This window comes from Sus scrofa, chromosome 7 (assembly GCF_000003025.6).
Source record: "Sus scrofa isolate TJ Tabasco breed Duroc chromosome 7, Sscrofa11.1, whole genome shotgun sequence".
NCBI classification, from domain to species: Eukaryota; Metazoa; Chordata; class Mammalia; order Artiodactyla; family Suidae; genus Sus; species Sus scrofa.
The window spans coordinates 67,540,568-67,565,996 of record NC_010449.5 but is presented as its reverse complement, the minus strand read 5'-3'; the positions used below and the strand labels follow the sequence as shown (position 1 = coordinate 67,565,996).

Below are 25,429 nucleotides of genomic sequence, written 5' to 3'. Positions count from 1 at the left end.
TGTGGATATATGAGTATTTCTGCCTATATTTTACTATTAGCTATTTCTTTGTTATGTGCTTTTGAGTATGATTTATTACTTTTCAAATTCAGAGTAAAATACAATGAGATGGTCAGTTTTTAAAATATATTTTGATTGATATATTCTAATAAGGCAATTTAAATAGTTGCATCTGTGGTATGCTTGTTTTCACTAATTTGAAAGCAAATGTAAAATGTCTTCAGTATGGCTTTCTATTCAAACTTTGTGTTTTTTCTTTACTTTCATAGCAGCATATTAGATGTTTAGCACAAATTATTGACGTTGCCCTTATTTCTGCAGTACATTCGTTATAATTGTTAAAATATATTTAGTTAATATATTAAGGAGATACTGAACTTGTATAACATAGACTATCATGTTCTTGCTCTAATTCTATATCAGTGGGAAGTTATAACTATTCCAAAACTTATAGGTGAGTTTATGGGGTTGTCAATTTTATGTGCTCCGAAATTTTATATGCTATGAATTGTCCCTTATCCCTTGAAGAGTTTTTTCTTTTTTTTTTTTTTTTTGTCCTTTTGCTATTTCTTGGGCCGCTCCCACGGCATATGGAGGTTCCCAGGCTAGGGGTCGAATCGGAGCTGTAGCCGCCAGCCTACACCAGAGCCACAGCAACTCGGGATCCGAGCCGCATCTGCAACCTACACCACAGCTCATGGCAGCACTGGATCGTTAACCCACTGAGCAAGGGCAGGGACTGAACCCGAAACCTCATGGTTCCTAGTCGGATTCGTTAACCACTGCGCCACGACGGGAACTCCTGAAGAGTCATTTCTACAACAGGTATAGTTTTATGACTTTTAGCTCTATAATGTCATCTCAGCTGATGTGTTGAAAGAGTCCTCAGTAGGACTTAATCCGACTCTTATTTATTTATTTATTTATTTTTGTCTTTTTGTCTTTTTGCCATTTCTTGGGCCGCTCCCACGGCATATGGAGTTTCCCAGGGTAGGGGTCGAATCGGAGCTGTAGCTGCTGGCCTACACCAGAGCCACAGCAGTGCGGGATCCGAGCCGCGTCTGCAACCTACACCACAGCTCACGGCAACGCCGGATCCTTAACCCACTGAGCAAGGCCAGAGATTGAACCCACAACCTCATGGTTCCTAGGCTAGGGGTCAAATCAGGGCTGCAGTTGCCAGCCTGCACCACAGCCACAGCAATGCAGGATCTGAGCCATGTCTGCTGTGACCTGCACCACAGCTCACAGCAACACCGAGTCCTTAACCCACTGATCAAGGCCGGGTATTGAAGCCTCATCCTCATGGATACTAATAAGGTTCCTTACTGCTGAGCCACAGTGTGAACTCCTGTATTGGCTTTTTTTTTTTTTTTTTTTAAGTTGAAGTCTCAGGCTTCCCAGACTGGATTTCTAAGTTCTTGTTTTTATTAGCCTAGAACAATGATTCTCACCAGGGTCAGTTATGCAGGGAGCATCTGTCAATGCCTGGAGACATTTTGGCTGTCACAACTGGGGTGGGGAGTTTTTATTGATATCTGTTGGGTAGAGGCTAGGGATGCTGCTAATGTCAAAATGTCAGTAATGCTGAAGTTGAGAAACGCTGTGTAGCCAAAAGTGTTTTTTAAGGAAATTCTTAGGAGATTCAAGAAGTTAGTCATAGAAGGAATGTTTCTACCTGCCCATTAGGAAAGGCAAGCTTGTCCTCACAGGTCATAGATATTACTTCCTTATCCTCACTATGATTAAGTTAGAATGTATTTTCAGGAAGGAGCTACTGTGGGCCAAAGCTACTTGCTGTTAATCTTACTTGGTTGATTTTTATTCTGTTGTAAAACATATTTCCATTTCATCATCACAGTCTTTGTTGAGGTTATCATAACTTCTTGCTTGAATTATTGCATTGACCTTTTTATTTAAAAAAATCATTTTAATTTGAGGAAATTGTAGATTGACATACTCTTGTAAGAAATAATTCAGAGAAATTCCATGCACTCAGTTTCCCACAGTGGTAACATCTTGCAAAACTATTATCACAAATAGGGTATTGACAGATGCCCCCAGGTTTGCTTGTACTCACTGTGTGTGTATTCAGTGTAGTTTTTCACATGTGTGGTTTGTGTATCCTATCCTGAGCAATACCTAGCAGGATATTACGCACATAGCCAGTGCCCAGTCTTACACACTGTTCAAAGTACAATACTTTGTATTTAAGTGAATTCACATAGAGTTGTTTGTTTAACTCTTCCTGTAATTTTATAGTAAGAATCATTATGTTATGTGAATGCTGATTTTATTAGATTTGGATGCTTAAGCTTAGGTATATTTATGTAATGACCTCCATAGGAATAAAGAATTAGGTATAATGAAATTGTCACACAACTAGTAAAAAGCCAACAGTACTTTGTATAGTTATTAGCAGAAATCTTATATGGTAAAGGCTTTCCCTAGTTCCTATTTATAATTTTGTTTGTTTCTGTCAGTGTTGACTGAGCACCCATCATGTGCTAGATTGTGTGAAGATGCAGGTACTGAAAAGGAAAACAGGGCCTCTCATGCATTCACTGGAAAGAAAGGGAAAAATCAAGGTTGACTCCTAGATTTATAGTTTAAGCAGTTGGATAGATTTAGATTTACTGAGATAGTGAAGAAGACTTAAGGGTAAAAAGTTTCAGAGCAGGGGGAATCAAGACGTCTGTTTTGTGCTTTTATGTTATGTTTAAAATATCTTTTTTGACATCCTGGTGGAAGAATAAAGGCTAGATGTGTGAATCTATTATTCAGAGGAATAGTTATCAAAATATAAAAGGAATTAAAGCTATGGGATTAAGTTCACATGAAGAGAGACTAGTTAGAGATGAAAGGAGGGCTCAGAACTGAGTTTGGGTAGACTAGGAAGTTATTGGCAGTTGAAACTGAAAAAGGTATCTTTGGTGAGAAAGGAGGAAAAACTAGTAAAAAGTAGTGACATGGGAGCCAAGAGACCAAGTGTTCAGGGAGGAGAAGTAGTCAAGAAAGAATGTTGCTGAGAGCTCAAGAACAATGAAAAGTCGCTTATTGATTTGATAGTGTAGAAGTATCTCATTTTAACAAGCAGTTTAGTGGAATGGGAGAGAAAACTAGATGGAAGTAGAGTGAAGAGTGAATGGGATGTGAAAAGTAGAGTAGATGTAGATGATATCCTCAAGAAGTTTTTCTATGAAATGGAGCAAGAGTTGGGCATAACTAGTGTTCAGTGTGGGATCGAAGGAGGGTTTTGTTTCCATGTTTGTTTTTAAAGATGAGAGATAATAGAGAATATTTGTATAGTCATAACAGGGACCCAGGGGAGAAACATTGATGCTATGAAAGAAGAAGGGAGGCAATATTAGCTGTTTGAACATGGGATACTTCAGTTATTGTGGGAAGGAAAAGATGAATCAGGGTAGGGATATGTGTGTGTGTGTGTGTGTGTGTGTGTGTGTGTGTGTGTGTGTGTTTACAGTTAGAGGTGTAACTGAAGATAAGGGGGTTCCTATGTGTCTTTTCCAGTGAAATGTGGGTTGAGGATATTAGGAGTAGATAGGGTAGGTAGTGCTTGTTAAGATACATGGGCTTCTTTATTTGCAGAACTTCTCAACTTTTTAACATGTGGAGAATCTTTGAGTGTGAGACAGAGTATATAGGGACTAGAGAAAAGTCAAACTGGAAGCCAATGGGGGGGGTTGATTTCTTATCTCTTTCCTTTTTGAAAAGATAAGGATTAAAATTTACATATTATAAGTATAATTTAAAAATCTTTTTTTTGGTTACCACAGATACTCTTTATCTTTTCAAAAAGTATTTTCTTTACAAAAGGAAATGTGTGATTTACAGTGAAAATTCTATGTAACCTCCCTCCAACCTTTTCTTTCTCTTTCCTTCTATACCCACCTCTAAACCCAGAGGATCATTGTCAATAGTTTGGTATTTGTTTTTTAATTTTTATATTAAAATAGGTTATTTTGATGGAAGTGGGATTATACTATTTATCCTGTTCTTTTTTCTTTTTTTTTTGTCTTTTTGCCATTTCTTGGGCCGCTCCCATGGCATATGGAGTTTCCCAGGCTAGGGGTCTAATTGGAGCTGTAGACGCCAGCCTACGCCACAGCCACAGCAACGCGGGATCCGAGCTGCGTCTGCAACCTACACTCATGGCAACACTGGATTGTTAACCCACTGAGCGAGGCCAGGGATCGATCCCACAACCTCATGGTTCCTAGTCCGATTCATTAACCACTGTGCCACGACGGGAACTCCTATTTATCCTGTTCTTAATAACATATAATCAGTATATGTAAATCTGTTAAAGTCAACTGTCTTATCTTTATTATCATTACTTTTGGTATACTTGATCTGATAAGAACTAAAGGAGATAGTTTAAAATTTCTTACTCTCTTTCCAAAGAGGTACATATTTCTGCTATAATTTATTGCTACTTGGTGGATTCTTCATCAGCCAAAAAAAGAGAGCGAAATGGAGGAACTCTTAGTTTCTGAGTTGCTTATATTAAATCCCTATTTCAGTTTATCATCCTTACTCCTTCACAATATATCATGATACCCTGTTGTGCATTAGTATAATCACATTATTTTTTAGTCCCGTTCCCACCCCTGACATCCTTTTAGGGATAGATTGAAGCTTCTGGTTCTGGTATATTATTTTTTACGTTTTGTAGCTTGACTCACAGAATTATAGATTATATTATTTAATAGCTGTACCATTTAACTTAGAATTAGTTTTGTGTTTAACAGTATCAATGTTTATTCTTATTTTTTCATAGAACAGATATTCCAAATATGAGTTATTATTGATGATGTTTCATTACATGTTTAGGACTTTGAGGATGCTGTACTTTAAATATTAATCATATAAATATTTGAGAGCTTAAAAATCTATAGTTGCTTGTTATATACATTTGAATGACATACTGTCTAGGCAAAGAGTCCTCGACAAATCTTTTTCCCATGAATATTCCTATAGAAGAGTCTTCTGGCCTTCCAGTTTTCTTTAGAACTTTAAGGCTAGCCTGATATTTTCATTCCACTGTTTATCATCAGTTTCTTCCAACTAGATGCTTTTAGGATTTTTGAAGCTTACTGAATTCAGCAGCATATGCCTATAACTTGATGGTTTACTCCTATTTGTTCTTTCTCTCTTGGTACATGTTGAGATCATTTAATCCACAAATTAAGTTCATTGTTTCAGAAGAGACCTTGAGTATCTTTGTACTTTTCCCTTTTTCACAAGTGGTATTCCAGGTCATTGGAGTATGTTGATGAACATAGTAGATAGTAATCCCTGTCTTGGTGTGGAGCTTAAACTGTAGTGGTCCTCTACCAAAATAATGATGATGATGATGAAATTATATGAGAAAACTATATAATGTTGTGAGTAGGAAAAGCAGTGTAAGAGGGATTGGAATTACTGGCAGGAGTTAGGGGAAGACAGACTGTAAGATTATAAATTTTTATAGTAAGTGTTGGCCTCATTGAAGGTAAAGGGAATAGCCAATGAAAAAAGTCCTAGGTTAGGAGCATACCTTACTTGTTAGAAAAGCAAATAAGCCATGTAGCTGGAGGAAGTGAGTAAAATAGTGTACAAAGTAGAGGTAAACGAGGTCAGAATATAAAGGGGCAGAGTTCAAGGCATTCAAGCTTGGATCATTCTGGGTGCTTTATTGAGAATGGTCTGTATGGGATGATGATAGAAGCAGGGAGGATTGATTGAACAGTCAACACAATAATCTAGATATAAAAAATGGTAATAGCCATATGGACCAAGGAATTAGCAGTGAAGATGGTTAAGAAGTCGTTAGATTCTGTATCTCATACATTTGGAAGTAGAGTGTGAGAGGAAAAAAGAGGGATCAAAGATGATCCCAAGATTTTAGCCTGAGCAACTGAAAGGATGAAATTACTTGCAGCCAAGATGTAGAGGGCTGAAGACAGAGTACATTTTAAGGAAATCAGAAGATCAATTTTGCACATATTAAGAAATATAGACATTTAAGTGAAGGTGTGAAGTAGAATATTTCAGATGAGTCTAGTTTAGAAGAAAGAGCTGAGCTGATATACTTAAAGTATTAATTTGAGTTATCAGCATGTGGAGGACATTACCAAGAGGTTGGTTATAGATACTGAGGAAAAAAACCCAGTCAGGGCCTGAGGCCTGGGTTATTTACAGTATTACGAGATCGGTGAGGAGAATTAAATGGACTAATAAGGGGAGAGCAAGTGAGATAGTAGAGGTGACTGAGGTCCACTGAAGAGTGATTGCTGAAAGAAAGGTTAAGTAACATAAGAGGTGAGAACTGACTATTGCAAAACAATCATTACTTAACATAATAAGAGCAGATTTAGTGGAATGTTGAGAGTGATAGACTGATATGAGTATGTATAAGAGGGAACTGAAGGGGAGAAATTGTAGACAGCTAGTACAGAAGACTTAGGCAGAGTTCATCTGCAAAAGCAAGTAGCATTATGAAGCTGTAGCTAGCAGGGAGGGGAAGATTGAAACTTTATAAAATGGAGCAAAGGTATTTTTTGAACTATGTCATAGAAATGATATAGGGAGTTCCCATCATGGCTCAGCGGTAACTAACCCGACTAGTATCCATGAGGATGCGGGTTCTATCCCTGGCCTTGCTCAGTGGGTTAAGGATCTGGTGTTGCCTGAGCTCTGGTGTAGGTTTTAGATGCGTCTTGGATCTGGAGTTGCTGTGGCTGTGATATAGGCTGGCATCTGCAGCTCCCCTTTGACACCTAGCCTGGGAACTCCTATGCCGCAGGTATGGCCCTAAAAAGACCAAAAGAAAAAAGAAATGATATGGTAGAAAGGAGAACTCTTAGGATCTTTTTTGCACTTTATTCTGGTCTTTTCAGTCATATCAAGTCTTTTACTAAAGATGTTTTCTTTTTTTTTTTTTTTTTAAGTTTTTTTCCTTTCTGTACATTTTACCTCTGGTTGTCTCATTTCAGTAGTCTTTTATTTCGGGAATTCCATCTTAAATTTAATAAAATAAGGAAGTCCCTTGAAAGCATACTCAGTTGTTTTTTGCTATTTAAGTTTTCTTCAGTTTGTTGGTTACAAATGAAGTAATTGAGGTATTGTGTTTTGAGGATGTTGCTAAGATACTCTCTGTTGTGTTGCTAATCTTACTGAAGTGAAAGAGCATATTCTATAAAGAACTACTTATATACCTTTTTCCTGGTCCACTTACGCTAATGATAGTTGTTAATATCTGTTGGACACTAATTGTGAGAACAGTATTTAGGTTATTTGTGAAATAGAATGATTATTTTATTGAATATCCTTTTGCAGACATGAGATTTGCCCAAGTGGCTAGAAAAAAAGACCATAGGTATTTGCACTTAAGAAGAAATTCAGGTTTGTATAAATGTAATAATGAATCAAAAGTTGGATTATCATAAATTAGATCATGTTTTCTCACTGGCACAGTTATTTAATTGGGGGCTGCCACTTCTAATTAATGACATCAAAAGCTATAGATAAGGATGACCAAACAACTATACTCATCTTTTTCTTGATTTTGGAGAGCCTTGATGGCATTTTATAGCAGTTGTAATCATCGAGCCTTAGATAGTTTAGTTTATGAAATATATTTTAAATTATATAAATTATTTTGAATTGGTATAAATTTGTAGGTATAGATTAATGACTCTTAACTAAGGGGTGTATATTAGAATTATGTAGAATTTCTCAAAATTCACTTTTCCCCCCTTCTTTTTTGTCTGCCCCAAGACATGTGGAGTTCCCAGGCTAGGGATCAGATCTGAGCCACAGTTGTGACCTATGCCACAGCTGTGGCAACACCGGATCCTTACCCGCTGGGCTGGGGATCAAATCTGTGTCTCAGCGCTACACAGATGCTGCTCATCCTGTTGTGCCTTAGTAGCAACTCCTCAAAATTCACTTTTTTTTTTTTTTAGGGCTGCATCCACATGTAAGTTCCCAGGCTACTGTTGAATAGGAGCTACAGCTACCATCCTACACCACCACCACAGCAACATGGGATCTGAGCTGCATCTACAACCTACACCACAGCTCACGGCAATGCCAGATCCTTAACCCACTGAGTGAGGCTAGGGATTGAACCCTTGTCCTCATGTATATATCACTTCACCTGTTAGGGAAGTTTTGTTAGTAAATTATGTAAATTATCTCTTTAGAGTTTGCCAGAAATCTCATGCTCTAAGCCACTTAACCTTTTATTACCTGAGATTACTAGTGCTGAATCTCACTTTTACTGCAGAATTAAATAACTGATTGGGTTTTTTTACCTCAATATCTATAACCAACCTCTTGGTAATGTCATCCACATGCTGATAACTCAAATTAATACTTTGAGTATAATAACTTGCCCTTGTAACTTTATGAACTTGGATAGTCCCTGAGTATAAGCCAGAGAATCTACTTTATTTTGCTTCCCTGTCTCCACTCCCTCCAATTTTAGTAAAGTTTTCAGAGCTTCCTAGATAAAGTTTACAGTTCCCTTTTTCTTCTTGTCCATGACCCCAAGAGTAAGAGTGGAATGATTTGAGTCATCTGAGAGTTTAGATTAGTTCCTAAAGGGTAATATTAAAAGGATAATTTTTTCCCAAGGGGCCACTTTTTTAAAATTGAAGTATGATTGATTTACAACATTTTGTTAATTTCTGCACTACAGCAAAGTAATTCAGTTACAGATATATGTACATTCTTTTTTAGATATTTTTTCATTATGGTTTATCATAGAACATTGAATATAGTTTTCTGTGCTATACAGGACTTTATTGTTTATCCCCTCCGTGTATATTAGCTTACATCTGCTCACCCCAACCTCCGACTCCATCCCTCTCCCATCCACTTTCCCCCTTGGCAACTAAAGCCTTTCTCTTTCATAGTGATTCTGTTTCTGTTTGAAGATAGGTTTGTTTGCGTCATATTTTAGATTCCACATATAAATATTGTATAGTATTTGTCTTTCTGAGTTACTTCACTTAGTATGATAATCTCTAATTCCATCCATGTCATTGCATATGGCATTATTTCATTCTTATTCATAGCTGAGTAGTATTCCACTGTATAGATGTACTACGTCTTCTGTATCCATTCATCTGTCGATGGACATTTAGGTTGTTTCCATGTCTTGTTCTGTGTAATTAGTGCTGCTGTGAACATAGGGGTGTGTGTATGTTTTTGAATTACGGTTTTGTCTGGATATATGCCCAGAAGTGGGATTGCTGGATCATATGGTAACTCTTTTTTTTTTTTTTTTTAATTGAAGTGTAGTTGATTTTCAGTGTTGCCACAATTTCTGCTGCACAGCAAAGCGATCCAATCATAACATATACACACACACACATTATATATACATATATATACATTCTTTTTCTCGTATTATCTTCCATTATGTTCCATCACAAGTGATTGGACATAGTTTTCTATGCCATACAGCAGGACCTCATTCCTTATCCATTCTAAATGTAATACTTTGCATCTACTAACCCCAGATTCCCAATCCATACCACTCCCTCCCCCTCTCCCTTGGCAATCACACCTCTCTTCTCCATATCTTTGAGTCTATTTCTGTTCTGTAAATAGGTTCATTTATGCTATATTTTAGATTCCACATGTAAGTGGTAACATATGGTATTTATCTTTCTGACTTACTTCATTTAATATGAGAATCTCTAGTTGCTTCCATGGTGCTGCAAATGGCATTATTTCGTGCAGTAAGAGAATTTCTTAGGAGTTGATTGGAACAATTAGGACTAGCTAGCTTACATTTTTTACAACTTTGTGTTCTTTGGATGGCATTGCAAATGAAGATACTTTATTCCTCTTGTTCCTGCCATAAGCGAGGCATTGCTGTTTTCATTAATCTATTTAGGTGTAAACTTTTTCACCACTGTTTTATCTCTAAACAAAATCATCTTTTCCTTAGTTTTCACTTTTCTAATCAAATGACACAGCTAGCAGTTTGCAGGCTGAAAAGCAGCTTAGTGCTCCTGAGAAAGAAGAGCACCCAGCCACTGTATCCCTACTCCAGCTTTGAAGTTACAGTTCTCTTTATTTCTGCTTCTTTGCACATTATTGTTTTGTTGGTGGTAGAAATATCCTTCAAGGAGTAAGGAAGCATCCATACTTGACTTGCTGGGCTATGTCTTAAGCCACATCAGTTACTCTAATGCTTTGTTGACAGCATTCGTGACATCTACTTATATTGTGTGTAATCTGTACATACTAGAGTTTATGTAAGTCTGTATCACTGGAGAGTGATAATATATGAAGATTTAAAAAGTTGAATTTCATAAGCTCTGGAAGCTTGCTAGGTAGAGCAGCCTAAGATTGAAATGAAGGAAGGACTCAATTGATTATACAGAGTATCAGTTGCATAACTTGCAGCTTGAAAGAAGTTTCTGCATTCAAAGGAGAGACTCCTCCAGAAAGAATGAGAAGTTAAAAATGAGGATTGTTGCTTTAGGTATTGGAAGCTCTGTCTATGCTCCCTCCCCTGCCCCCACACATACTTTTCGGATTAAAAATGTTTTTATCTAATTTGTAAGTCAGTAATGGTACTTATGACAAATACAAATAGGTTTGTGATTTATATCAGAGAAAATAAAAGTTTATAGGTAAAATTAAACTTAAAAAGAAATGAGGCTGTCAAAAGAGCAGAAGTGCACTGACATCTTTGAATTTTAGAAAACTTCCTCTTCCTATAGAGATTCTTAACTAAGGGTACACAATAGAATCATCTGTGGAATTGCTTGCTACACCCCCCTAAGGAAGACAGAGACTCAGATCTCCTTAAGGGTTGAATTCCAGGCAGTGTTTCTTTAGGGTTTGAAATGTTTGCTTTTTGGTTAAGAACCCATTTTCTTCCAACACAAGATTGAAATTAAACTCTGAAAATTCTTAATTTTGTTTTGTACTATTGTGGAAATGTTTTGTCTCTTACTTAGGAAAATTATCTTAATACATAAGAGAGTCAGTGGATAGAAAGAAAATGCGAGAAAGGACAAATAATGACACTAAAAGTTCATGGAGTTGCATATCTTCATTATATATTCAATAATTAAAACCATTATATAATCAATAATTAAAACCATGTAATTATTGATATGTATTAAGTAAATGCTTAATACTTAATCATATTGGGCCTTAATACTTAGTACTAATAAATACTTAATAAATAATACTTAATCGTATTATATATTCTCCTGTGTAACCATCTGATACGTGATTATAGCTAATATAGCTATGCACAAAAACCTCACTTGGAACTGCCCTGAAGACCAAATAACAAACACACCAATTAAAAGATCACACTTAAACTGTGAATTGAACATTGCTTACTTCCAGTTTCTCCTTTTCATTGGCATTGAAAAATGCTCTTTTCTAATTTCCCTAACTCTGCCTAGTTTCTCTTTCTCTATTATTTTCCAAAGGGAACAGTTTCTTCTTTTCAGCCATTTTCTCTGTGCACTTTTTTGTCTGTTTCCATTGCTCAAGTTGCTGTTTAATTTATTTAGTGAATCCCATATTGATTTTTAGGTTGGATGTAGCTTTCAGATATTTCTTTTGATACAAAATGTGTATTTACCTTGCTTAATACTATTGTTATTCTGAAGGAAATTAATTTTAATAGTTTTAACTTGAATATGTTTTCTTATAGCAGAAAAAGAAAACTAAGAACTTCAATCCACCAACACGTAGAAATTGGGAAAGTAATTACTTTGGGATGCCCCTCCAAGATCTGGTTACAGCTGAGAAGCCCATACCACTATTTGTTGAAAAATGTGTGGAATTTATTGAAGATACAGGTAGGATAGATGTATGATTGCAAGAGATTTGATTTAAAATTTCACTTTTGCTACACCAACAGTTTGTCATATGTTCCTGATTCAGACCGAAATTTGAAAGGTGTATTGTTGTCATAGAATTGATCATATTATTAATTCTCATGTATAACCATCTGATATTTGAAAGACGTTTTGTTATAATCAGTAATGCTTTTGTTGGACTTCTTTTTAATTCTTTAATAAATGGCTAAGTCAAATTCTAAAATGTGAAAACTTAACCTTATTCTGGAATTTAGAGTAACTCAGTTAAATTATACTACTGTTTAATCATAGATATGATTTACAGCTATGATTTGAATGTTTTCACATTTTATATCTAATACTGTTTTTTAAACTCATTTTGTACATGAAATTTTTTTAAATGCATAGTATTTATAAATATATAAGAGGTAGCTTATTTGTGATATTCCTATTTTTTCAGTAGCACTAATTTGATGTGCTTTATATGGTTGAGTTATATTTTTCCCCATTATAGTTGATTTACAGTGTTCTGTCAATTTCTGCTGTACAGCAGAGTAACCAAGTCATACATTATATATTATCCTCCATCATGTTCCATCACAAGTGACTGGATATAGTTCCCTGTGCTACACAGCAGGTTTTCATTGCTTATTCACTCCAGATGCAGTAGATTGCATCTGTTAACAACAAAGCTCCCAGTACATCCCAGTCCCTCTCCCTCCCCCTTGGCCACCAACCACAAGTTTGTTCTCCAAGTCCGTGAGTTTGTTTTCTGTGGAAAGGTTCATTTGTGCCGCATATTAGATTCCAGACATAAGTTGTACCATATGGTATTTGTCTTTCTCTTTCTGACTTATTTCACTTAGTATGAGAGTCTCTAGTACCATCCATGTTGCTGTAAATGGCATTAATTTGTTCTTTTTATGGCTGAGTAGTATTCCATTGTGAATTCCATACCACATCTTCTTAATATATTCTGTTGATGGACATTTAGGTTGTTTCCATATCTTAGCTATTGTGAATAGTACTGCAATGAACATGGTGGTGCATGTATCTTTTTCAAGGAAAGTTTTATCCAGATACATGCCCAAGAGTGGGATTGCTGGCTCATATGGTAGTTCTATGTATAGTTTTCTAAGGTACCTCCATACTGTTTTCCATAGTAGTTGTACCAATTTACATTCCCACCAACAGTGAAGGTGGGTATCCTTTTCTCCACACCCTCTCCAGCATTTGTTATTTGTTGACTTGTTAATGATGGCCATTCTGACTGGTGTGAGGTAGTACATTTCTCTAATAATCAGTGATGTTGAGCATTTTTTCCTGTACCTGTTGACTATCTGTATATCTTCTTTGGAGAAATGTCTATTCAGGCCTTTTGCACATTTTTCCATTGGGTTGTTGGCTTTTTTGCTGTTGAGCTGTATAAGTTGTTTGTGTATTTTAGAGATTAAGCCCTTGTCAGTTGCATTGTTTGAAACTGCTTTCTCCCATTCTGTAGTCATATAGGCTCAAACACATTCTTAAACAAACAAACAAAAAAAGATTCTAGATTTTCTTACTTTCCTTCCCCACATTCTATGATTTTTGGAGTCCTTGTTTGTCTTGTTGTATGTGTTTATTGTTGCTTTTACAATAGGTTTTTTTTTTTTTTCCCCCTTTTAGATCTATATACTGGCTTTTTTAAGTGATTGCTTTCCAGTTTTGATTTCCTCCATCCTATTTCTTCTTACTTCTTTTTTATTTGGAGAAGCCTTTTGAGTATTTCTTTTAGAGTGGGTTTAGTATTGCTATATTCTTTTAGATTTTTGTTGTTGGAGAAATTCTTTATTTCTCCTACTATTTTAAATGATAACCTTGCTGGGTAGAGTATTCCAGGCTACAAATTTTTCCCTTTTAGAACTTTGAATATATCTCTCTTCTGGCCTGTAGTGTTTCTGTAGCAAAATCAGCTGATAGCCTATGGGGGTGGGGGTTCTCTTATAATTAACACTTTGTTTTTCTCTTGCTGCCTTTAGAATCCTCTTCTTATCTTTAAATTTTGCCAATTGTATTATAATATGTCTTGGTGTGGGCCTGTTTGATTTCAGCTTATTTGGGGCTCTCTGGGTTTCCTATATCTTGATATCTGTTTTCTTTAGATTTAGAAAGTTTTCAGACATAATTTCTTCAAATATATGTTCAATCCCCTTTTCTTTTTCTTCTCCTTCTGGAATCCCTGTTACACTAGATTGGCCTGCTTTATATTATCCCATAGATCTCTTATACTGCTTTCATGTTTTTTCATTTGATTTTCTATCTGCTCTCCCAGTTGGATGATTTCCATTATTCTATCTTCCAAGTCACTAATTCATTCCTCTGCATTCTTCTTTCTGCTCTTGAGTGCCTTTAACTCAGTTCGTGTCTCTGCAAATGAATTTTCTAAATTTTCTTGGTTCCTCCTTATATTTTCTAGTTCCTTTCTAAAGTAATCTGTATTACTGTTTTATATCTACTCTTAATTCCTCCATATTCACCCTTAAATCCTTCCTTATTTTCCCTGCTCCCTTTTGAACTCAGTGTCTGTCAGACTGCAGAGGTCTGTTTCATTGTTTGCTTTAACTGGGAATGGTTCCTGAGCTTCTTCATTTTGCTTATTTTTCTTTTTCTTTGAGTTTAAGGAAACCAACTATCATAGTCTTGGAGGGCTATTTCTACGCAAGAGTGCCCCTTTGTATTTTGTGGAGGCTTACTATTTATTTTTGGCATGGGAGTTTGGATATTTCCTGTCTCTTTCTTCAATGTGAGCAGTATATCCCCTTGATAGGGTACTGAGTGTGTTTCCAGGGAGAAGGAGGCAATGGGTAGGGCTAGTAGTCACTGCCTGGTTCCTGCGCTCTTGACAGTGGCAAGGACCTGCAGGAAGGTGGCTCAGGCTACTCCTAGTCGCAGGGCCCTAGGAAGTGGTAAATGAGCCTCACTCAGGTGTGTTTAGGTAGTACCCAGAGCATTTGGCAATGGCAGTGGTAGAGTGTGTGAGTTCCCAGGGAAGTGAGAGCAATAATGGATGGTGTTTGGTCACAATGCCCTCCTCTGTGGTGCTCTCTGAGGTGATTGGGGTCACAAGTGGTACCTGTTCATGGACCCCTAGTGGTGGCAGGCTGCACCCACCTCTGGAGTCAGCAGTAACTGCAGTGGTTTGCCTCGCCACCTGTAGACCGTGCAAGAAGCACCTCATCTCACTTAGCCCACACAGGAGTTGCTGCACAGGCTGCAGACTGCTTCTAGTTGCAGGGTCCTGGGAAGTGACAGTGATCAGGCATGTGTGGGGCCCTGCCTGGAGCATTTGGCAATGGCAGCACCAGGGCGGTGTGTTCCTAAGGGAGCGAGAGCAGCAATGGGTGGTGCTCAGTTTCCATGGCCCCTTTTTTTTGCCAACCTCTCAAATAACTGGGGCTGCAGGTGGAGCCTGTTCACAGACCCCCTAGTGGTGGCGGGCTACATCCCCCTCTGGTTTCTGAGATGCACTGTGTTGTGCTGAGCCCGTACAAGCGGTGCCTGACCACCCATAGCCAGCACAAGAGGCCCCAGTCTCCAATAGCCCAAACAAGTGGCCTCTCGCCACCCATAGTCTTTGCAAGAGGTGCCCCACCCTCTGAGAGCCAGCGCAGGGAAAGAGATTCCTATGTCGGTCTGTCCCTTCTCCTCTTGCCCTCCCCATTAATAGCTCCTTGCTTCTCCTGTGGGTCCAGACCTCCTCCTGGGTTCCCCCAGCTGTGGTGTTCTGCTCCCTAGCTTGTGGCATACTTCTCCCTAGCCCCTCAGGCTGTCTCCATAAAGCCAGTCCTAGTCCTCTCCCCAGAACTGACCTCAGGAGCCTGAGTCTTAGTGCCCAGTCCCCACCTGAGCATCTCAGGCTGTGGTGTCCAGGGTGGTGGTGCAGATGATCTGTGCAGCTCTCACTCTGCTTTCCCCTCCTCAGTTCAGCTGCTCTGCTTTTCTTGGCCACTCTGAGTTCCCTCCATCTCAGCTGATCTCCCTGTCAGTTAAGTGGCTTCCCAGGGTGTGGATTCCTGTACTCTTTCACAGTTCCCTGTCAGAGTGCTGGTCCCGTCTTGATTGCTTTTCTCTCTCTCTTTTTTTCTTCTACCCAGTTATGTGGACAGTTTCTTGCCCTTGTTGGAGGTTTAAGTTCTTCTGCCAGCATTCAGTAGATAGTCTGTGAGAATCGTTTTATATGCAAATTTTTTTTTTTTTATGTGTTTGTGGGAGAGGATGAGTGCAACATCTTACTCCTCTGCCATCTTGATCCTTCTTCTGAGTTATATTTTTAAGGAGTGTGTAAATTTATCATCATTGTTTTAAAAATAACCTTGCTCTTATGTTTACTTTGTATGATGAAACTGTTATCTGAGGGTTGGACTAGTCAGAGTTAGAGAATGAAGGCAGAATATTATCATGTTTATGTGCATTTTTTTAACTAAGTGAATTTTATTATATTCATAGTTGTATGACAATCATCACAACTCACTTTTACAGCATTTCCATCCAAAAACCCCAGCCTATCCTTCCCCCCAAACCTGTCTCCTTTGGTAACCATAAGTTTTTCAATCTGTGAGTAAGTATCTGTTCTGCAAAGAAGTTCATTGTATCCTTTTTTTAGATTCCACATTTAAATGATAACATATGATTGACGTTTGTGTCTCACTGTCTAACTTCACTTAGCATGTTAATTTCTAGGTCCATCCATATTGCTGCAAATGGCATTATTTCCTTCCTTTTAATGGCTGAGTAATGTTCCATTGTGTATATGTATCACATCTTCTTTATACACTACTCTGTCGACGGACATTTAGGTTGCTTCCATGTCTTGGCTATTGTATATAGCGCTGCAGTGAACATTGGTGTACATGTGTCTTTTTGAGTCATGGTTTTCTCTGGATAGATGACCCAGAGTGGGATTGCTGGCTCAAATGGTAATTCTATATATATTTTTAATTACTCAATTTTGTTACATTTAGAGTTGTACAATGATCACAACCCAATTTTATAGTATTTCCATCGCAAACCCCCAGCACATTCCTCCCCCCTCCCCCAATCTGTCTCCTTTGGAAACCATAAGTTTTTCAAAGTCTTTGAGTCAGTTCCTGTTCTGCAAAGAAGTTCATTGTGTCCTTTTTGTAGATTCCACATGTAAGTGATAGCATATGATGTTGGTGTCTTGCTGTCTTGACTGACTTCTCTTAGCATGATAATTTCTAGGTCCATCTGTGTTACTACAGATGCCATTATTTCTTCTTCTAATGGCTGAGTAATATTCCATTGTGTATATGTACCACATCTTCTTGATCCACTCCTCTGTCAATGGGCATTTAGGTTGTTTCCATATTGTATTGAGTGCTGCAGTGAACACTGGAATACATGTATCTTTTTGAGTCATAGTTTTCTCTGGATAGATGTCTAGGAGTGGGATTGCTGGATCAAATGGTAATTCTGTGTTTAGTTTTCTCTGGAATCTCCATATTGTTTTCCACAGTGGTTGTACCAATTGACATTCCCACCAGCAGTGTAATAGGGTTCCCTTTTCTCCACAGCCTCTCCAGCACATACTGTTAGTAGACTTTTAGATGATGGCCATTCTCGCTGGTGTGAGGTGATACCTCATAGTGGTTTTGATTTGCATTTCTCTAATAATGAGTGATGTTGAACATCTTTTCCTGTGTTTTTTGGCCATCTGTATGTCTTCTTTGGAGAATCATGTGTTTAGATTGTCTGCTCTTTTTTTTGATGGGGTTGTTTGTATTTTTGGTATTGAGCTGTAGGTGGTGTTTATATTTTTTCGAGATTAATCCCTTGTCATTTGCTTCATTTGCAAGTACTTTCTCCCATTTTGTGGGTTGTCATTTTGTTTTGTTTAGGGTTTCTTTTGCTGTGCAGAAACGTTCAACTTTAATTAGGATCCATTTGTTTATTTTTATTTTTATTGTCATTCCTCTAGGAGGTGGATCTGAGAAGATGTTGCTGTGGTTTATGTTGGAGAGTGTTCAGCCTATGTTTTCCTCTAAGAGTTTTATGTAGTATCCAGTCTTACTTTTAGGTCTTTAATCCATTTTGAGTTTATTTTTGTGTATGGTGTTAGGGAGTGTTCTAACTTCATTTTTTAACATGTAGCTGTCCAGTTTTCCCAGCACACTTATTGAAAGGACTGCCCTTACTCCACTATATATTCTTGCCTCCTTTGTCAAAGATTGGTTGACTATGCACATGGGTTTAATTCTGGGCTTTCTATCCTGTTCCACTGATCTATATTTCTATTTTTGTGCCAGTACCATCCTTTTTTTTTTTTTTATGGCTATAGCTTTATAGTATAGTCTGAAGTGAGGGAGCCTGATTCCTCCAGCTGCATTTTTCTTTCTCAGAATGGCTTTGGCCATTCCAGATCTTTTGTGCTTTCAAACAAACTTTAGATTATTTTGTTCTAGTTCTATAAAAAATACCATTGGTAATTGGATAGGGATTGAATTGAATCCATAGGTTGGCTTGGGTAGTATAGTCATTTTGACAGTATTGTTTCTTCTAAGCCAAGAGCATGATAATCTTTCCATCTGTTTATGTCATCTTTGATTTCTTTCATCAGGGTCTTATTGTTTGCAGAGTACAGGTCTTTTGTCTCTTTGGGTAGGTTTATTCCTAGGTATTTTATTCTTTTTGATGCAATGGTAAATGGGATTGTTTCCCTAATTTTTCCTTCTGATCTTTTTTTGTTAGTAGGGGTTTCAGTGCAGTTGATTTCTGCGTGTTAATTTTGTATTCTGCAATTTTACCAAATTTGTTGATGAGATCTAACAGTTCTCTGGTAGTGTCATTAGGATTTTCTTGGTATAGTATCATGTTATCAGCAAACATTGATGGTTTTACTTCTTCCTTCCGATTTGGATTCCTTTTATTTCTTTTTCTTCTCTGATTACTGTGTCTAGGACTTCCAAAACTATGTTGAATAGTAGTGGCAAGCACAGCTGTCTTTGTCTTTTTTCTGATGTTAGCAGGAATTCTTTCAGCTTTTCACCATTAACAATGTTAGCTTTGGATTTGTCATATGACCTTTTTTATGTTGAGGTAGGTTCCCTCTATGTACACTTTCTGGAGGGTTTTTATCTATGTATCTGTATGCATTTTAAATGAAAACAAGTTAACTGTAAAACTTGAGTGATTTCTCTAGAGTTCAGATTTTAATGGTTTGAAAACATTAGCCAATTTAATTTTAACTTCATTCTTTTTTGTTTTATTACTCAATGAATTTATTATCTTTATAGTTGTACAATGATCATCACAATCCAATTTTATAGGATTTCCATCCCACAACTCCAGCACATCCCACCATCCCCCGAACTGTCTCCTTTGGAAACCGTAAGTTTTTCAGTGTCTGTGAGTCAGTATCTTTTCTGCAGGGAAGATCATTCTGTCCTTTTTTCAGATTCCACATGTCAGTGAAAGCATTTGATGTTGGTGTCTCATTGTCTGACTGACTTCACTTATCATGATAATTTCTAGGACCATCTTTGTTGCTAAAAATGCTGGTATTTCTTTTAATGTCTGAGTAACATTCCATTGTGTATATGTACCACATCTTTATCCACTCTTGTGTCGGTGGACGTTTAGGTTGTTTCCATGTCTTGGCTGTTGCAGATAGTGCTGCAATGAACCTTGGAGGACATGTGTCTTTTTAGTCATGGTTTTCTCTGGATAGATGTCTAGGAGTGGGATTGCTGGATCAAATGGTAATTCTGTGTTTAGTTTTCTCTGGAATCTCCATATTGTTTTCCACAGTGGTTGTACCAATTGACATTCCCACCAGCAGTGTAATAGGGTTCCCTTTTCTCCACAGCCTCTCCAGCACATACTGTTAGTAGACTTTTAGATGATGGCCATTCTCGCTGGTGTGAGGTGATACCTCATAGTGGTTTTGATTTGCATTTCTCTAATAATGAGTGATGTTGAACATCTTTTCCTGTGTTTTTTGGCCATCTGTATGTCTTCTTTGGAGAATCAACTGTTTAGATCTTTTGCCCATTTTTTGATGGGGTATTTGTTTTTTTGGTATTGAGCTGCAGAAGGTGTTTATAAGGTTTGGAGATTAATCCCTTGTCATTTGCTTCATTTGCAAGTACTTTCTCCCATTTTGTGGGTTGTCTTTTCGTTTTGTTTAGGGTTTCCTTTGCTAGGAACTTTTAAGTTTAATTAAGTGCCATTTGTTTATTTTTTTTGTTTGTTTTTACTGTCATTACTCTAAGAGGTGGATCTGAGAATATGTTGCTGTGGTTTATGTTGGAGAGTGTTTGGCCTGTGTTTTCCTCTAAGAGTTTTATAGTGTCTGGTCTTATATCTAGGTCTTTAATCCATTTTGAGTTTATTTTGTGTATGGTGTTAGGGAGTGTTCTAACGTCATTTTTTAACATGTGACTGTCCAGTTTTCCCAGCACACTTATTGAAAGGACTGCCTTTACTCCACTGTATATTCTTGCCTCCTTTGTCATAGATTAGTTGGCTGTAGGTGCATGAGTTTAATTCTGGGCTTTCTGTCCTGTTCCACTGATCTGTGTTTCTGTCTTTCTGCCAGTACCATGTGGTTTTGATGATTGTTGCTTTGTAGTATAGTCTAAAGTCCAGGAGCCTGATTCCTCCAGCTCCATTTTTCTCTTTCAGGATGTCTTTGGCTATTCTGGGTCTTTTGTGCTTCCAAACAAATTTTAAAATATTTTGTTCAAGTTCTGTGAAAAATATCCTTGGTAATTTGATAGGGATTGCATTGAATCTATAGATTGCCTTGGGTAATATAGTCATTTTGATAATATTGACTCTTCCAATCCACGAACATGGTATGTCTTTCCGTCTATTTGTGTCATCTTTGATTTCTTTCATCAGTGTCTTATAGTTTTCTTTTGTCTCTTTAGGTAGGTTTACTCCTAGGTATTTTATTCTTTTGGATGCAGTGGTAAATGGGATTGCTTCCCTAATTTCTCTTTCTGATCGTTCATTTTTAGCATATAGAAATGCCGTCGATTTCTGTGTATTAATTTTGTGTCCTGCCACTTTGCCAAATTCATGGATGAGCTCTAACAGTTTTCTGGTAGAGTCTTTAGGATTCTCTAGGTATAGGATTATGTCATCTGCAAATAGTGAGTTTTACTTCTTCCTTTCCGATTTGGATTCCTTTTATTTCTTTTACTTCTCTGATTGCCATGGCTAGGACTTCCAAAACTATGTTGAAGAGTAGTGGTGAGAGCAGACATCCTTGTCTTGTTCCTGATCTCAGCGGGAATTCTTTCAGCTTTTTACCATTGAGAATGATGTTAGCTGTGGGTTTGTCATATATGGCCTTTATTATTTTTTTAAGGTCGGTTCCCTCTCTGCCCATTTTCTGAAGGGTTTTTATCAGAAATGGATGTTGGATTTTGTCAAAGGCTTTTTCCACGTCTTTTGGGAGGATCATATGGTTTTTATTCTTCAGTTTGTTAATGTGGTGTATCACACTGATTGATTTGTGGACATTGAAGAACCCTTGCCTCCCTGGGATAAATACTACTTGATCATGATGTACAATCCTTTTAATGTATTGCTGATGCTGTTTGCTAGTATTTTGATGAGGATTTTTGCGTCGATGTTCATCAGTGAAATAGGCCTGTGGTTTTCTTTTTTTGTGGTATGTTTTGGGGTCTGGTTTTGGTATCAGGGTGATGGCGGCCTCATAGAATGAGTTTGGGAGTATCCCTTCCTCTGCAATTTTTTGAAATAGAATCAGAGGGAGAGGTGTTAGCTCTTCTCTAAATGTTTGATAGAATTTGCCTGTGAAGCCATCTGTTGCCTGGACTTTTGTTTGTTGGAAGTTTTTTAATCACAGTTTCAATTTCAATTCTTGTTGTTGGTTCACTCATCTTTTCTATTTCATCTTGGTTTAGTCTTGAAAGATTGTATCTTTCTAAGAATTTGTCCATTTCTTCTACGTTTTCCATTTTATTGGTGTACGTTTGCATATAGTTGATCCTTTGTATTTCTGTGATGTCTGTTGCTACTTCTTTTTCATTTCTAATTTTATTGATTTGAGTCCTCTCTTTTTTGCTTGATTAAGTCTGGCTAAGGGTTTATCAATTTTGTTGATCTTTTCAAAGAACCAGCTTTTCATTTCATTGATCTTTCATATGGTTTTCTTTGTTTCTATTTCATTGATTTCTGCTCTGATCTTTATGATTTCTTTGCTTCTACTAACTTTAGGTCTTGTCTGTTCTTCTCTCTCGAGCTGCTTTATATGTAAAGTTACTTGTTTGAGCTTTTTCTTTTTTACTGAGGTGGGCTTGTATTGCTATAAACTTTCCTCTTAGAATGGCTTTTGCTGCATCCCATAGGTTTTGGAGTGTCATATCTTCATTGTCATTTGCTTCTAGGTATTTTTTAATTTCCTCTTTGATTTCTTCAGTGATCCATTTGTTGTTTAATAGCATGTTGCTTAGTCTCCACGTGTTTGTGTTTTTTGCAGTTTGATATGGGGCCCAGAACTCTCACTTCTGTAGGTGAGTCTCTGTGAACCAGTTACTTTCCAGTCTGTGGGGCTTCCCACCTGGGAGTTATAGGGTTGCTTATATCACATAATCACCCCTCCTACCTCTTGATGTGGCCTCCTCTTTGTCTTCTGGATTAGGATATCTTTTTTAAGGTTTCTGGTCCATTTGGTTGAAGATTGCCCTTCATTTGGTTGTAAATTTTGTTGTTTTTAGCAGAGAAGTTGAGCTCCAGTCCTTCTGTTCCACCATCTTAATCCCATCTCCAAACTTTATGTATTCTTAATCATCTCCTTTAATAATCAAACATTGGTTATAAAAATAAACAAGTTAGGATACCCATGTCCTATCTAAGAAATCAAGCTCATTTTAACTTAGGTGTATATTAGCCATACCATTTCATCTTGACTGTCAGCTGATTTCTATACATGCTGACTGGTGAGAAGTGCTGACTTTAAATTTTAGTGAAGGAATAGAATGTTATCTACCTGTGTTATAGTTAAAATAGTTTCTTTTTTCCCTTAAGCTCATAATCATTTGTTCTCCTTTCAATGACATTTTAGGCAAATTTCTTGCTATGTTTGTATCTTTAGTGTAGTAGAAATGCAAAGGTTCTTATAACTTTAGTTACCTGCTTTTAGCTTAAAGAAATCTCATTTTCTCTAATAATGTGATTAGGCCTTATGTATATTTATTGGACAATTCAGGAAGACTTTTCGTTAGTGATTAGAAAATAACAATAATGGGTTCTATTTTGTATATTCATTTTTATGGTTAAAAATTCCCATTCTTGAATATTTTTGTGGTGGTTGAGTGATTTTCTTGAGGAAATGAGTAAATTTCAAGTGTAAGATGAAAATGAATTTCTAGTGCAATTCTTAGTACTATTTGACTTAAATTATTAAAATACAGGTAATTTATATATTTAACTGCTTTGTTAGTATACCAGAAGATGATAAGAATAGTTATGTAAAAGATTAAGCTAGTTCTTTTGTTGGTGTAATAGTATGTATGGTTTAATACTGACAAATGCTAATCAGTTTTAGGAGAAGTACCCAGTTGCTTAAGAATTCAGTATCAAATTCTTGATATGGACTGGAGTGGAGGGGCAATCCATATTTAAGGTTTAACTTGTAATGTAAATATAAAAAAAAAAACCTTGTTTAGGGAGTTCCCATCGTGGCGCAGTGGAAATGAACCTGACTGGGAACCATGAGGTTGTGGGTTCGATCCCTGGCATTGCTCAGTGGGTTAAGGATCTGGTGTTGCCATGAGCTGTGGTGTAGGTCACAGAAGTGACTCATATCTGGCATTACTTTGGCTCTGGCATAGGCCGGTGGCAACAGCTCCAATTAGACCCCTAGCCTGGGAACCTCCATATGCTGAGGGTGTAGCCCTAAAAGGACAAAAGACACAAAAAACAAAACAAAACAAAAAAAACCTTGTTTAAAGTACTAAACCTTTTTTAAACAACTGAAGAAAATTATTGCGGTATTTTTAAAAAGTGTTATTGTTATAATTTACATATGATAGAAGCTGCCAATTTTAATTATACAGTATGAATTTTGATAACTATAGTCATGTAAGTGCCACTGCAACCAAGATATAGAATATTTTCATCACCTCAAAAAATATCCAGTCTTTAATCAGATACGATGTTAGCCATTGGTTATTTGTAGATGTTCTTTATCAGATTGAGAAGTAGCCTTCTATTCTTAGTTTGCTGCATTTTTATACAAATCGGTATTGATTTTGTTATGTGGTTTTTCTGCTTCTGTTGATGTGATCATAGGATTCTTTTTAGAGCCTGTTTTTATATGGAGAGTTATTTGAACTGATCTTCAAATGTTAAACTAACCTTACATTCCTGGGATAAACACCACTTGATAATAATGTTTTATCCTTTTTATATATTGCTGGATCCAGTTTGCTAAAATGTTAAGGATTTCTGCACTCTGAGGAATAGTGGTCTACTGTTTCTTGCAATGTCTTCATCTGGTTTTGGTATCAGAGTAAAGCTGGCATCATAGACTGAGTCTACTTTCTGGAAAAGTTTGTATAGAATGGTAATATTTCTTTATTAAATTTTGATAGAATTCACCAGCAAAACTATTTGGACCCGGAATTTTGTTTGTTAGGAGATTTTTTTGAATGTATAGATTAAATTCCTTGAGTAGATACAGGGCTGTATAGATTTTTTATTTTTTCAATAAGCATTGATTGATTGTGTCTTTTGAAGACTTTGTCATTTCACTCAGATTGGCATAGATTGTTTATAAAATTCCTTATCATACTTTTAATACCTGTAGCATCTGTCTTCTCTTTTGTTTTTGGCATTACTAATTTGTCTCTCTTTTATCCCTTGCCTAGGGGTTTACGTATTTTATTAATCTTGTCAAAGAACCGACTTTTGGTTTTATTGGTTTTCCTCGTTTTTGTCCATTTCTAAATTCATTGAATTCTACTGCTTTCAACTTTCCTTTCTGCTTTCATTTTGTTTCTTTACAGTTTTTAAAGTAGAAGCCTAGATTAATGATTTTCACCAGTCTTCTACTATGTTTAGTGTTTAAATTTTTCTTTTAAACATTATTTTGGCTGCATGTCACTGATCTTAATATATTGTTTCCATTTTCATTCAATTCAGAATACTTTGTAATTTCCCTTTTGACTTTTTTATTTAACGCATTGTTTATTAAGTGTTTTATTTCTAAACATTTTCCAGATATCTTTTGGTTACTTATTTTTAGTTTAATTCTCTTGCAGTTGGAAAACAGTTTGATTTCGTTATAAGTTTATTTAGACTTGTTATTTACTGCCCCAAATGTGCTCTGTTTTGAAGAATGTTCCATGAGGCCTTGAGCAGAATGTTTATTAAGCTGTTCGGTGAAGGGTTCTATAAATGACGTGTTAAGTTCTTTGAGAATATTGACCAAGTCTTGTTTATCCCTACTGATTGGCTTGTTGACTTTTTTAAAAATTAAAGTTTTTAATTTTTAAAATTAAAATAGTTTTGACTATATAAATTTTTGAAAATTTAAAAAATAGTCT

The 25,429-nt window shown here is 36.6% G+C and overlaps 1 protein-coding gene across 11 annotated transcripts in view; it reads left to right on the top strand.

Annotated features, from left to right (window-relative positions):
- ARHGAP5 (Rho GTPase activating protein 5) overlaps positions 1-25,429 on the top strand; it is a 137,225-nt gene that overhangs the window by 65,465 nt on the left and 46,331 nt on the right. For 6 of the 11 annotated variants that reach the window (XM_021099176.1, XM_021099177.1, XM_021099178.1 and 3 more), the window contains exon 3: positions 11,702-11,849. In XM_021099176.1, the coding sequence (XP_020954835.1) occupies positions 11,702-11,849 (148 nt within the window). Of the gene's footprint in view, positions 1-7,970; positions 7,985-11,701; positions 11,850-15,084; positions 15,087-25,429 lie in introns of all 11 variants that reach the window. The other 5 variants (XM_021099183.1, XR_002345868.1, XR_002345867.1 and 2 more) reach the window with 5 other exon arrangements.